This window comes from Montipora foliosa, chromosome 8, assembly GCF_036669935.1.
Source record: "Montipora foliosa isolate CH-2021 chromosome 8, ASM3666993v2, whole genome shotgun sequence".
Taxonomy (NCBI): Eukaryota; Metazoa; Cnidaria; class Anthozoa; order Scleractinia; family Acroporidae; genus Montipora; species Montipora foliosa.
The window spans coordinates 52,364,563-52,379,562 of record NC_090876.1 but is presented as its reverse complement, the minus strand read 5'-3'; the positions used below and the strand labels follow the sequence as shown (position 1 = coordinate 52,379,562).

The window sequence follows — 15,000 nt, the reverse complement described above, 5'->3', positions numbered from 1 at the left end:
TTCACTGTTTTCATCGTCCTCCATATTGGATCAACAAACCCGGTGCTGGAATCATGTCTGATCGAAAAGCTGAGCTAGAAAGAAAGCGGAAACGCTTAGAACAGATTAAACAAGCTCGGAAGGATAAGGTGAGAACAAATGCATGTACAATTCGATTAATTTCAGTTACAAAGGGAAAGTTATCCTTCCATGAAACTTGATTTTTATAAAAGATAAAGATTTCCCCCGAGCTGATGGGCTCTTTGTACTGAACGGAAAAAATGCGAACTATAGGGACGGCAATGTTTATTTCCAGAACACTGATGTATACTTAATAACTGTACATTCACACTGTAAATAAAAAATACGCTCTCGGCCAATCAGATTTCAGATGAGATTGAATGGTATTATATTTTTTAATATAAAGCGGGTTTCAATCGAGTGTCTTAAAAACAAAACCAAAGCCAATCAAAAAGGATGGAGACAATCAAAAAGGCCAATCAGCTAATCAAAAAGGACGGAGACAATCCAGTAAACCAGTCAAAACTCAAAGTAATTACATGTAGCCGACAAAAAGCACCGGAAAATGTGCACGTGTGAGCCACAATTGGTTTTGGTTTCACTTCTGATTGGTTGAAAAGTGGCGCAAGAACTTTGAACCAATCACTGAGTTAAGTAATGCAAAACCAAAGCAATTTGCAATTTACTTTCGACACTCAATTGCAAACTGCTCTAACTGCTACACCAATAATGATTTGTAACTTGGTATTTAGCAAGACCAGGAGAAAAGCAAAACGCCCACAGTACAAAAGGCTGGTACAGCAACAACAGCAAGCAGCAAGGAATCTGAAATTGATGAGCTGCTCAAGGGAATTATACCTGACGATGTGATAGATGGCAGGGCAGGTTTGTATTGAGCTATGTGCTGTATTGTTTCTCTTGTATTATCGTAGAAAGTATTTTCTGTATAGAGGGTGTAAATACAATTTCTAGGATGTTTGAAGAACCCATTAGCTGTGTGCAAAGAGTATGTTTAGCTGCCACCTCCCCCATGTTGTCAGCTGGCCTATTATCTACACAAATATATATATGGTTGACTGATTTGTTGTTACAATGAAACTTGATGTTTATGAAACCCAAAGATCTCATCTTAAACAGGTATTTGAAATTTGTACTTGCCAATTGTACGATGCATATGTTTTCAGGGGGATCACCTCTGATGCAAAAACAACCTGAATCAGCCAGTCCAGGAAAAGATATAGCTGCAAGATCTCCTGTGCAAATGTTAGTAATGTATATAACCCTATCCCTAAGACATGGAATGTACATATGTAATAGGCACAAGTTGGAAAATTAACTTTACTTAGTGGACTTACTACAAACTGATTTTTTAAAAATGTTGTTAAATAATAACTGTCATCCTCATTGTTTTTGTTTTTGCCCTAATTCTGTTCTCAGAGAAAAGAAAAGACCTGTCAAGTTGGGTATTTCCCAGCTTACCCAGACCAACATACCACCTAAGGTTAGTCTCACAAGAATTTAATGCCAAGTGTGAAACTGTAAATAAATCTGGAGGTTTGTTTCTGTTAAATCTAGTTACATTTATGATACCATATTGACCATTCTTATTGTCTATACTTCAGGAACCTGTTTTATACAACAAAGAAACACAAACAAAAAATTTGGAACCTGAAGAGGCACCAGGTATGCAGTTATACCGGTATTAATAAACTTATGCTATTTTGTCTGTGTGAAATTTATAGTCACTGTGCTGTACTGGAGAATGCATAAAGATGCATTCTATCAATAGAAGCGTAATATGTTTTGAATTTTCTTTAGACGAATTTGAAGCCACTCTTACTGCAAAACCAAAGGAGATAGAACCACAAACAGAACCTGAAGATGGTGGAGAAGAAAGCAGAGAGGAAGGTATGTAATACTTTCACTAATCCCCTGACATCTGAATTTTTACCACTACTGTACCTTTCCATTCAACAGTTCCTGTTATAGAGCTCAGTGAAGAACAGAAGGAACACATACTAAATTCAGGAGAATTTAGCAAGTTCTTTGATAAAGCTACAAGGCTGATGGAAAGAGCTCTATGTGAAACCGTGGACATAACATTTGATTACTCTGGTGCTGAGACAGAAGACATAGAGGGGTGGGTAAATTATATTGTGGTGATTAGCTTCATATTTTGTGGTCAGGAAAGCTTCTTCCCTTCCTCCTTTTTTTTCCTGTGAACTATCTAACACAAATTCACTCTTTAATCATTCAGAGATACCCTCGCATCTGGCAAACTGTCATTCAGTCGAGAATTCTTTGATGAAAGGTGGTCAAGGCATAGAACAGTGACTTGCTTGGACTGGTCTACACAGGTAATAACTTCTTTTTTCAAACAATTCAAGTACTTGTACAAGTACAAGCCCATTTTGTCATACATGTGATGTCCTTAGGAGGAATTCCTTATCAAAGACAAGCTCCGTGGTATGATTCCAAAAATTTTAGTTAAATGCGTGAGGATATTGTTTCCCTCAGGAAGTGGATAGAGCACTTGTGCTCTAGATCTATCTACTTCCTGCGTGCTTTTCAACAGAACAGATCACAGGCAAACATTCCCTATTGGTTACTAGTGAACAGTTGGTTTCTCTAGAGTGTTTAATATTGCGAACTTGTCATTGTATTTTCAGTACCCAGAGTTGCTTGTAGCTTCATATAACAATAATGAGGATGCTCCTCATGAACCAGATGGCGTGGCATTGATATGGAACATGAAATACAAGAAAGAGTCTCCAGAATACATTTTCCACTGTCAGGTCAGGCTCTCAGTTACTCCAGCAGTTGAAGGCTATGGAGTCACACATTTTTATTGCTAACAATGATAGAGTGGTTTTCAATCGAGTGTCGAAAGTAATTAGCAAATTGCTTTGGTTTTGCATTACTTCACTCAGTGATTGGTTTAAAGTTCTCATGCCACTTTTCCAATCAAACAGAAGTGAAACTAAAACCAATTGTGGCTCGCGCATGCACATTTCCCCCCACTTTGTGTTGGCTTTGTGTAGTTACTTTGAGTTTTGATTGGTTTACTGGATTGTCTCCGTCCTTTTTGATTGGCTAAAGTAATTACTTTGGTTTTGGTTTTATAACACTCAATTGAAACTTGCTTTAAGTCATTGTCAGAATCAATGAATTTGTTTTGTTTGGAAGCAATTTGGGCCATTGTTATAGCCCCTTTTAAAGGTCTTTTGTAAAACGTCCACTGTTTTATTTGGTCACTGAATCCTGTAATTTTTATCTTTAATTGCAGTTGCAATCTTAGCTTCCTCAAGCTGGTTAGTTGAGAATGCTCTGATTAAATGCTGCATTGAGAAGATAATATTCAGGGATCCACATTTGCAGTCGTCTGGTTGTCCCAGACGACTAAAAACCCATCCAGACGAATATAAGAACTCAAAAGGTCGTCCGTTGGACAAGTGATGTTTTAATAAATATCATTTCATGAATGCCATCAAATGTTGTAATATAGAATGTACTTTCGTTCTGACCGCTTTTCATTCAATGGAAAGTTCCAGTAACAGAGCCCTCAAAGTCTCACACATTGAGCGTGACTCCCACACATTTCTATGCAATCTCACACTCTCACGCCGACACGAGCATTTCTCACGCATTGGGACTCTTCTGGTAGGTAACTCTACCTTTTAAGCTTTCAGAATTGCTTATGAATTCTGAATTCATTACCTCACGGACACTGAACTTCGGCCAATGCTCTGTCTGTTCAAGTGCGACCAATTGTTTTGTTTCTTCAGGACTTTCACCATTAATAAACAAATTATAGGGCGATATGTTAGCTCATGCTGACCATAATAAAATGGGCTCCCTTAGCAAGCAGCATGAAAAAACCAAAATGGTGAACTCGACAGTGCATTTCCAGTGATTTGAGATGTTCAACTTTCAAAAACTTTCCAGGGGAGCATACTCCCAGACCCCACTGGAAGGTTTTGGCGCCTCCAGCACAAGAAACACAGAACACTTGTGCCTTTGACGCCATCCGCAGCAAGCATACCACTCTTTGGAAACTTTAAGACTTGAGAGCTTTGCAGCAATGAAATCTCAAGTTTGGGCGCCTTCTTTGACCCTGCGGTACTTTCCATGAAACAATGGCAGGCTCAATTTTTATGTAGCTCACCGCTGGCATGGTTGTTACTAAGTCGTTTAGGTCTTAGGATTAGGGTTAGGGTTAGGTGGTCTCAGCTGATAGTTACAAGGTGTTTCGCCACCTCAGGCAAAAAGGAAAACAAGTGGAGCAGAACTTGCTGCTTACAAACAGCAAAAACAAAATCAAGATAGCATATAAAAGGAAGACACTAGACAAGAGCATGGTAACTTTGTAAGCTGCATTCAAGTACATTTGGCCGTGGCAGATATGGACCACTGTAAATCGGGTTCCCACGGTGCAAATAACAATACTCCAAAGTCAAAATTTGTAATTTCTGATGAGAGTTTAAAATAAAACATGAATGCTCAAGTTACAACTGGTAATTTTATCGACCATATCCTATACGTCCATATTGTTTGCCCAGGAAACCCAAAATTTGTCCGGGCAATTACATCATAAGACATACTTGCGTGGCTGACGACTTTGATATAAAATGAATGTGGATCCCTGTAATGTTGATTAATTTAACATTTATTCTCCAGAATGCAGTGCTCCAAATTATTTTTCCTTTAATTAACCTATGTTGTGTATTCTTTTCAGGGGAACGTTAAATCATGTAAATTTCTACTGTAAGACAGCAAACGGTTGTAATTTTTGTCTTTTGAAAAATTCTCATTTCTGCATGTTGTTGGTGGTGATGTTTTTTTTCCTAGTCTGGGGTGATGTCCGTCACATTTGCCAAGTTTCATCCCAATTTGATCGTTGGTGGCACATATTCTGGTCAAATAGTATTATGGGATAATAGGAGCAGTAAAAAGACCCCTGTACAGAGAACACCTCTCTCTGCTACTGCTCACACGGTAGGTGAAATAGCAGAAAAAAGTTATTGAATATTTTTCATAACTTTCTGGGTAACAGGAAAAGGCCAAGGAAAATTTTGTATGATGTTCTTGTGTCTTATTGAAACCAGGATAAGTAGTTAGAATCTGAATTATCTTCAGTGCAGTTGAATACAGCATTGCTAAAACGAGGGCAAGGGTGAGTTCAAGAGCCTTTCTAAAATTCACCGGAGGGTGCGCAAGAGAGGCCCTGTAGAAATCGTCTTTAGTCTTAAGTTGCGGCAGCCCAAGTTTCTGGGCTACTCACTCTGGTCAAACCTGTTTACGCTGCGCGCACATCATATTTTTGACAAGGCGAGGGTCAAAATTGAGCCTGCAGTGCGAAAATCAACATGGAGTCAATGGTGTCTAGGAGTGCGTTCAAGAAGTAGCCTGGGTTTGAAACTGTCTCCAAGCAATGGCTTGCACATATTCAATAAAGACTTTACAAACATGTAATCTCTACAGAGTCCTTTCTTTCTCATTGAATGAAGAAAGGCTCTGCTGGCAGGGTTACTTCAAGGGTGAGGGTGAGGTTAGGGTTAGCCTAACGTAAACGTAGGTTAGCCTGTCCAGGTCTATAAACCTAGGTCTATGTTAGGCTAATCCTAACCCTCATCTTAAAATCAAACCAAACCCACACCTGCCCTAAAAACTAACTTGAAGCCAAACCCACCACGTGAGCAAAACTTCTGAAGATGCACCATGTCGCTGTTGTTTAACCTCTGTTCTATAAATTACAGCATCCTGTGTATTGTGTCAATGTTGTGGGAACCCAGAATGCTCATAATCTGATCAGTGTCTCAACTGATGGTAAAATGTGTTCATGGAGTCTTGACATGCTGTCTCAGCCACAGGTTAGCAATAATTATTGAAAGTTCTTTTCTTGTCAGGGTCGATCCACACTGCTGCGTTTTCAAAATTGCCATCTTTCATCTTGACGGAAATGATGGAAAATATCTTCACACCATTGTTTTCTTGTCCAAACTAAAACGCCCAAAAATGATGAAACGATGATTATGAAAGGGAATCCAGTCAATTTGTACCCAATCCAGATTGGTACCCAATTCCAATGATTCGTACCCAAGCCTCCCATGTTATTGACCTCATCGTTTTCAAAAGTAGTTTTTCTTCCTCTTCACACTATAACTGGAGCCAGCGTCTCCACTTTTGAAACCGTTTTTAAGTCTTCCTTTTCATCGGTGTTCACTTCGGGGCATTCTGTGGCGTGATAGGCGAAACCGCACAAGAAAGTATTTGTAATGAAAACGCATTAGTCTGAATGGCTCCTATCACATAGAGCAGTTTTCAATTGAGTATCGAAAGTAATTAGCGAATTTCTTGGTTTATGATTACTTCACCCAGTGAAGTTCAAAGTTCTCGCGCCACTTTTTCAACCAGTTAGGAGTGAAACCAAAACCAATCGTGGCTAGCGAGTGCACATTTTCCCGCGCTTTGTGTCGGCTACGTGTAATTACTTCGGGTTTTGATTGGCTTACAGGATTGTCTCCGTCCTTTTTGATTGGCCAAAGTAATTACTTTGGTTTTGGTTTTACAACTCGCTCTATTCGCCAATTACGGAATTTAATTCAAACTGGTGAGCAACTCACAGTTGGCTTAGTCGGTAGAGCAAGTGCAGTGCAATATGCCTTTTCCACCTCCTCTTCAAAGCGAGGCTTCGTGCGAGGTTTTTGTTATGGTGATTTAATTTGAACTAATAATTCTACTTTAAATATGCGTGAACTAATTTTCATAAGAAAAACTTCGCACTTAGACTCGCTTTGAAGTGGAGGCCGACATGAACTCGGAAATTGCCTGTGACACGGTCATGGGTTTGAATCCCGTTTGAGCCTGGAATTTTTTCAGGTCTCTTTGCAACTGCTCAAGTTGCTCTTATTAGGAAACTTAAACACATGTTTCCAAGATGCGGACGGCACCCGGAAGTGAACATTTCACATGCCAGGACAGTAGTATCTCCCAGATATTTAAACAAATCATCTCTAATGGAGAAAATATACTCTTCAATCTAAATGTGGTTCTGTGAAGACAAGTTAAAAGGGAAAACACCTCACTTCCGGCCGCATCTCAAAAACGTTGCGTGCTTAAGCTCCCTAATATTAACTGCAATGATCACTTTCACCTAGAATTACATAACCGCATTTCAAATATATGAAATGTTTTGTATTCTTAGTCAGACTTTCGGAGTTTGCGTTTTTTTTTTCAGGACAGTATGGAACTGCAGTACAAACAATCCAAAGCGGTAGCAGTGACCTCTTTGTCTTTCTTAGCTGGTGATGTTAATAACTTCGTGGTTGGCAGCGAGGAAGGCTCTGTGTACACCGCCTGCCGACATGGAAGGTGATCTTGTAATAGCTCAGGTCCGAGTGCTTTTCCATTGCGACAAGAATGAACTAGATATGAGTGTTGTTATGGGATGAGTGGGCTCCCCAGCACAGTCACATATGAGTCTGTTTTTTAGAATACCCGTTCCCGCGAAAATCAATTGTCATGTCCCTGTAAAAAAAACATGGCAGAAGCAGTCACGCGTGTTATGGCTTCTTCTGATTGGCTGAAATGGGTGGCGCGCAAAGTGTATGTAAAAATAAATCCATTTGTGATAGATCAACACTCTTATCTAATTCACTCTTGATTTTGAATGGAAAGCAGTTGTACCCTTTCTCTGTTCTGCTCTTGTTTGCGATACTTTTTCTCAACAAAAGCAAGATCTGCTCATCAACTCTTAAAAGTCTCGTTGCACGTTACGTAATTTAAATAAATATACGTACTCTTGTTGAGAGTAGAAACGCACTTGGCTATCGTTTAAGGAAGCCCAACTGGCAGTTGGCAATTTACAATGCGAAGTGGAGTTGAATCCAGAATCAAAGAGGACAAATCCAGCCAACCCTGCGCATGCAAATCGAACGCTCTGACTCCAGGACCACACCAGCGTCCGGCAACACAAGTTTATTTTCCCACGCACGGTTTCCAACGCATATCGACATGTGTGTGATTTTTTCTTTCCCTGGCGTCGCTTTGAGGACAACCGTTGATACTACCTCTATTCTGATGGCTTCGCGAAAACAGTGAAAGAAAACTGAAATACTATTAAATATTATTTTTATTACTGTTCAGTGACATTTCAATCAACCCCGTTCCCAGGGCTTTTCTCCGCCCTTTTCTCGGAGGAGAAAAGACCCGGGAACGACGTTGACATTTCAATCCCTTAAGGATCTAATCTATCCCTCCCCTGTACTTGTACGTGGTCATTACTGTGAAATTACATCTCAAATTCCCATGAATTGCTCAAGCGGGACCGTGCATCTCAGTCGTTGATCTAATAGTGGTCCTGTCCTTGTTTCGGCCCATTTTCGTTACCAGATTGGTTACATTGGTGTAAATAGCACTTAAAGGGGCACTGTCATGAGCTGCGCATGCTCGAGTCTGTTTGTTCTCGAGCCCACGGAAAATTCTAGCCGCCATCGTGGATTCACGCGTGAGTCACGTATATTCGCCGGAGTTTCTCCTTTGTCGACCATGGCCCTCTCCAGTGGACACCATTTTGAATTTGTCGATTCAACTTGAGAAAAGTTAACCTAACACTTTTCAAGTTTTCACAAGACGCTAGTGCATGCGCTTCTCGTGACAGTTTCCCTTTAAAGCGCAATTTTGAGTAAACTTATCCCTATCATCTCTGTCCATTAATTTCTATTTCTCTCAATCCGGTGTAACGTCTTTTATTCTTGTTGATATCTTCAGCAAGGCTGGTATTAGTGACATATTTGAAGGTCATTACGGTCCAGCGACAGGTATCGATACCCACTCAGCGGCCGGGCCAATCGACTTCTCTTATTTGTTTTTAACCTCATCATTTGATTGGACCATCAAACTCTGGAGTCACAAGGTTGGTAAAAGATCTCTCTTTCAGGCTGCTCGCGCACGACACATTGCATCGCGCTTAGTTGGTGTATTTTTCCACGCAGTGATTTAATTTGCCTTCTCTGTAGGCTATTTGAAAAAGAACAAATCTCAATTGAACTTTTATTTTTTCATTACAGAACCCGCGGCCCCTTTATTCGTTTGAAGACAATGGTGATTATGTATATGATGTACAGTGGTCACCAATCCACCCTGCTTTATTCGCGGCAGTGGACGGCGCAGGAAGATTGGACCTGTGGAATCTTAATAATGATACTGAGGTAAAGGAAAGGAAAGGAACTTTATTTAAGAGTCTAATCTTCTAGCGCTGTAGAGCACTAATCGGGGACACTGTAAATTGAAGTTAACAAGTTAACACAAATCAAATCAAATTTTGGTTTTTGAGAAGAGGGGAAAACCGGAGTACCCGGAGAAAACCTGTCGGTGCAGAGTAGAGAACCAACAAACTCAACCCACATATGACGCCGAGTCTGGGAATCGAACCCGGGAATCGAACCCGGGCCACATTGGTGGGAGGCGAGTGCTCTCACCACTGCGCCATCCCTGCAATACAAATAGGTTCAAATTTCAATTATCTTTTGTTTAAACGTATTTTTGTGCGGCTATTATAATCCTCCCCAACGTTGTTCTTTTGCTTTATAGGTGCCCACAGCCAGCACTCATTCCGAATCAATGACATCACTGAACCGGTTGCGATGGACACACTCTGGTCACCAGATCTCTGTGGGTGATGATGATGGTCACGTGTTCATTTACGATGTTGGCGAGGTAAATCTTGTTGTGAGCATAAAGCCCGTCAGGGACTCGGAAGTTTTTTTTGCTTCGAGCGAGCTCATTTATTTTGCCTCTTATTTGAACTGAGTGCGTAGTGAAGTCCTCCCTATGAAAATAAGATTTACGCTTGGCCTCGCTTTAAAGGGAGGGTGAAATCACTCGGAACCTGTGTTCAGTGCTTAGGAACTAAAGCGTATTAGCAATAAACGAGGGTCTCCATGTTTCGTACGTAATATCCCTGTTGATGTTTGCTGGATGTGAGCATATATTTTTTTGAAAGGATGTACAGTACTTTTGTCGATGATGACTCGATTGTATTTTCTTGTCTCATTTTAGCAAATCGCTGTACCAAGACCCGATGAGTGGTCCAGATTCCAGAATACTATCCAGGAAATCCAAGCCAACGCTTCGTCCGTCGGCGAAATCGGTTCTCCAAAGATCTCTCCTTCCAAGTTACCATTTAGTTAACTTGACAATTTATCGAACGGTTTTCGTTTCTATTCGAGTTGGTCTTGGACTTGGCGAAAAGAGTCCTATTTAAACTATGGTGATCTTTTGACTGTACTTTATAAAGGTGTTATAAGGACGATATGAAAAAATTGTGGCCCTTGAAAGGTGAATGGTGACAGAACTTTTAGTGTTCCTCATTTGATATGGTTTATCGAATGATAGTTCTAAATTAGGTGCATTCTCTGTAAGTGAATCGCGCCCTATTAGACTGGTTCATCCTATGTTGGAATCTGTAAAACTCATAGGAGGTGTACAAAAAACGAATCCGCACGAGGTTAAAAATAAAGTAATGAACAAAAGTGTAATTTTCTCAAGGTCTTGGTGTTTCCGGTTCTCTCCAGGCCTCGCTCAAACCGAGTCAATCTTCCTATTTATAAGTTAAATGGACTACTGTAGCGCTTTTCCCACTTTCTTTACTTTTACAACTAATGGGTAGGTAACTTTTAATATCAGCTCCGTGTATTTGAACACTATATTACTACCTTTTTTCTGGCTTCTGTGCGTCCACGTATCATTATACCGAAAAAAAAATCGTTACGAATTTTAAAAAAATAATTCTGGAACATCTGGCGCGCAATTTAGTACACGCTACACAGTTCAAGCAGTCTTTGTGTTTCGCCGTTTGGAGCCTCGGAAGAAGCAGTATCAAGAGAAACAGACTGGTCCAATTTCCAAGCCAAACTCTTCTCCACTGTCTCCGATATCGTACACAGCCACATCATGTATTGGTAGACGATGCGTTTTGGACGTGTTGACTTCTAAGACGGTTTTACGCCACGTCCCATCTTTAATCTAAAAGTGATAACGAGTAATTGCATCTTAATTGTAACCAGTACTGCATCATTTATTTTTATTGAAACCATGGTAGAAAGGCATTCTAAGATCACAGCTTCCTTTTTTTGAGGGAATGGAGAAGGAGGATGAGCAGAGACTTGGGTGAAGTAAACGTTTGAGTTTGTTCGCATATGTACATGTTTTCTAACCACACAGACGGCAGGCACTGTTTTTAAAACGGACCGACCTAGAAAATGAAAGAAAGAGGCTTCGTGGAAACATTTTTACTAATGTAATAGTAATGGTGAGTATCTTTGTAGTTTATGAAAAAAATTTCAGTTTATCAAGTGATGTAATCGAGGTCTCATTACGCAACGGAACCTTCCGTTGTGAATGGGCCGGATGAGAAAATTCCGCGCTTTCCGGGAAAAATCAGATTTAAGTTGCAGGATTTGTTGAATACTTGCACTGGGCAAAAAGACCTGAAGTTACTTCTCCGTGCAATCACGATAGGTACAAACAGCGCAATGAATCGATCACAATCCGATGGTGATACTTGTGGCCTGCACAAAGTGCGTAAAACTCGAGCTTGGTTTGTGGTTTTGATTCTCGCTATTGTAAAACGTGGCAAGAGCTTCGTTTACCCATCACTTGGCGTAGCAATCGTAACAGCGTGAACATCTTCTAACCTAAATTGAAAACCCCTCCTTTTTAAGTAACTTTTTTATCAAAGCACTTCAAAGAGCCTCATTCTTCAAGCAGGAGAAAAAAATTCTTCTATGCCCTTCCCTGGTACCTAGTTCTTTCTCCTTCTTCTTCTTTGAAAAGTCTATTCGGAAAAGAACTATAGTAAGCATATGTCTTCATATATCCATACCTTGCAATCATCCATCAGGATAGTCGGAGCGTATTTTCTGGTACCTTCGGCATGCATTTCTATTCCATTATCACTTTTCAGTTTAATTGAATGTTTGTAATTCCCAGATCCCTGCTTGAACCACGCGGTGGAGTTCAAACAATGATATGTGATGCTTTGTTTGGCGTGGTCACTAAGAAGTCGCAGAAATGTCAGTTGAATGGGATCACAGTCGTAAACAAACTAAAGAAAAGTAAAACATGAGAGTTTTAGTTTCAAGCGCTCCGCAAGAGAGTTTACTGGCAGCGTCGGATTCTAATTATTCTAATTATTCTAATTTTGTAACAGTAGTGATTCTACAAGAATAGGCCATTTCCGAGTTCGTGTCTGCCCCCTCTTCAAGCGAGTCTAAGTGCGAAGTTTTTCTTATTCATGTTTAAAGCAGAACTAATTACCATTACAAAAACTTCGCACTTAGACTCGTTTTGAAGAGGACACAGACATGAACTCGGCTTGTACCATGGGAGCATGATAATTCGGGTGTGGAAACAGCTTCAAAGTGAAGCGTTCCTTCTGTTTGAATTTCAATGAAATTTTAGGAGGTTTAAGGAAGGGTTAAATGAAAGAAAATTATTTTTGAAACAGCAACAGACAGTTGCTCCCCAACCAAGAGCACTCCAGGTTGTGGACTTAACTTCCAATCCTAATTTATAAAATTCAATAAATCTTCACTATTTCTAATTTCTCCAAATTTTACTAATCCCGAGGATACCCAAAAATCACCACAATTTTACAAGTTGTGAAATGAGCAGAGGATTTTGGCATTGCTTGAAATGCGAACGAGATATTCCCATTTTAAACAGATTTTAGGTGGCGTGAAAACCGCTTTCACGTTTACCACCGCCTTAAGCCGAGGATGCAGCTGTTTTGTAAAATAACTTCGTTATGGAAGTACCTGCGAGCGTTTGTCAAAATCCATTGCAAACCATTTGTAGCCGTCAGGTCCTGAAAACCACTTTTTATTGCCTGTCTATAATACAAACGAAGAACACTTGAGTGGAGTCAGCTTTGTCCAAGTGCTTCGGAATGCTAAAATAATGTGAAAGACCCTACGAACATATTTACTGCTGCGCATTTTGGATACTATGATGGAAACGAAACACTGGGAACATCAAAAGACTAAAATGCGACGGAAACCAATTGAAATCACTGGCTGCGCATGCCTTTGTAAGCATGAAAGCTCGAAGGATAACGGCTCTTTTTTCATTTTAACCGTACAGTGGCGACAATGCATATTCTGAATAGACGCGAGTCATGAAGCAGTTCAATGGTGAAAATTTTCCTCTAACAGTTGCACGTTGGTGTATAAGAACATTTTTAACGTCAATTCAACCTATAATGTTTAAGTAATGATTCATTTTTCGCATTCATTTTACCTTGCTTCTATTGGGATAGATACACGTTGCATTGAAGGCAAAATCACAAAAAACCCGTATTGCGTCATATACAGGGCCGTCATTGGGATCAATCCAGTAATATCCTAAGAAAATAACCAAAGCGATCACCGTCGTTAGGACCGAAACATTAACAAAAGAATAAAATACATTTATGAGAGGGGAGGGTGTGGGCTGATCAACCACGAACACCTCTAACAACCTCTTCCTTCTGCAGTGTGTGGTATCCGTCCAAAACCAAGTTAATGGACCATTTTCGAATTCTCACGGCTGGACTGGATCTAGCATGAAATGGAGGCTAATGCGGGCCTCCATTTCATGCTAGATCCAGTCCAACCGTTAGAATACGAAACTATTCATGTGCAAGTATACTAGTTTTGGCAGTAATTCAGATCCAATAAACATTCTTCCAGTTGATGAAACTTGATTGACAATGCTAAACAAACATTAAGTTGTTACAGAAGCTAATGACCTTGAAGCGTTTAACTCTGGTCCAGAGCTGGGATATTTTCGAGTTTAAAAATTTCCTTATTTGGATGTAACGTAGCTAGTGCATTTTCCCACGCGTGTAGCATCGTTCTTATTTTTGTCCATATTTGGGCATACTGGAATCCCCAGCTTTGTTCCAAGGAAAGGAGTTGTAAGTTACACGCTTCAAGGTCATGTGGTTATGGTTGTTCCTTATCCGCTCTTTTATTAAAAATTTTATGAGAACTCCTACCGTTCGTAACATTGGATTCAACATTTTTCAGGTCTCGACAGGTTCTGGCCGGGTGGCGCCTTGTACCTAAAAGCCTCCGACATTTCTTGTAGGACTGGACCTCTGCCTCGAGAACATCGAAAATACGATTGGGATCCTAAAAAAAATTCAAATCAAACATTTTCTCTGATATTTTAGTTTCTTTTCTGATCTTTCGGCCTAAGACCACTAAACTGATAATTAAAAGTCAATCCATGCGGTTCAAATGCCTTAAAATGGTGTGGGACTGACACATGATCTGTATTCAACTTTCACCAGGATCCTATGGATGACCTGGGAGCGTACAACGTCCTTAGGGGGCCTAAGCACGCGCGTTTTTGAGACGCGGACGGCAACCGGAAGGGAGCTTTTTCCCCCTTAACTTGTCTTCACACAGCCACATTTACACTGCTAAATATCATTTCTCTATTAGAGATGATTAGTGTAAAAATCTGGGAGACACCACTGTCCTGGCACGCGAAATGTTCTCTTCCGGTTGCCGTCCGCGTCTCAAAACGCGCGTGCTTAAGCTCCCTAATTGCATTTGTGGAAAGGCGTTTTTGCAAACCGAGTTACTTTTAGATTGATTTCCCCGTGAAACCAGACCTTTCCGGCTAATCACAAGCCTTGCATATGAAATTATTACCCATGGGATTGAGAAAGCTCACTCATGAAAGATAAATCTTTATGGGGAACTTTTCTAAAAATAGCTTGATCTGTGAAAATGCCGCTACATAGACCTACTATTGGAGTTGTAGGCTTCTAGTTATGGGTTCCTGCTTTTACTTAATGCTGATTTTCACAAGCGACGCAGCCAGAAGCACATGTCCGATGCACAAACTCACTAGCGTTTTGATAATTGGTGCCTTCTGTTAGAACAAAAAGCAACAACAAGTTTTTGGGCACGGTCTGGGCATGTCGTCAGTTCTTGTGTTTGAGTCGCT

At 40.3% G+C, this 15,000-nt stretch overlaps 2 protein-coding genes across 2 annotated transcripts in view; one reads left to right on the top strand and one right to left on the bottom strand.

The window, feature by feature from the left end:
- Position 1: 1 nt before the first annotated feature.
- On the top strand, positions 2-10,538 carry LOC138012448 (cytoplasmic dynein 1 intermediate chain 2-like). Its single transcript, XM_068859218.1, has 16 exons — positions 2-128; positions 753-885; positions 1,185-1,263; positions 1,438-1,501; positions 1,623-1,683; positions 1,819-1,908; positions 1,978-2,140; positions 2,258-2,357; positions 2,670-2,795; positions 4,849-4,995; positions 5,757-5,870; positions 7,238-7,371; positions 8,770-8,914; positions 9,069-9,209; positions 9,592-9,717; positions 10,060-10,538. The coding sequence occupies exons 1-16, from the start codon at positions 54-56 to the stop codon at positions 10,189-10,191; spliced, it is 1,830 nt and encodes a 609-aa protein (XP_068715319.1). The 5' UTR covers positions 2-53; the 3' UTR covers positions 10,192-10,538.
- Positions 10,539-10,684: 146 nt separating this feature from the next.
- The window catches only part of LOC138012447 (collagen alpha-1(II) chain-like), a 31,834-nt gene continuing 27,518 nt past the window's right edge, over positions 10,685-15,000 (bottom strand). Inside the window, exons 63-67 of the mRNA XM_068859217.1 lie at positions 14,039-14,174; positions 13,300-13,403; positions 12,819-12,893; positions 11,885-12,106; positions 10,685-11,025 (exon numbers count right to left, since the gene is read on the bottom strand). Coding sequence (XP_068715318.1) covers positions 10,879-11,025; positions 11,885-12,106; positions 12,819-12,893; positions 13,300-13,403; positions 14,039-14,174 — 684 coding nt within the window. The 3' untranslated portion in view covers positions 10,685-10,878. The remainder of the gene's footprint in view (positions 11,026-11,884; positions 12,107-12,818; positions 12,894-13,299; positions 13,404-14,038; positions 14,175-15,000) is intronic.

Bases quoted from the DNA above. Each gene is read 5' to 3' on its own strand.
- LOC138012448 (XM_068859218.1), top strand. From the start codon at position 54: ATGTCTGATCGAAAAGCTGAGCTAGAAAGAAAGCGGAAACGCTTAGAA. The intron at 7,372-8,769 runs GTGATCTTGTAA...TGATATCTTCAG, and splicing joins ACCGCCTGCCGACATGGAAG to CAAGGCTGGTATTAGTGACA. The intron at 9,718-10,059 runs GTAAATCTTGTT...GTCTCATTTTAG, and splicing joins TCATTTACGATGTTGGCGAG to CAAATCGCTGTACCAAGACC.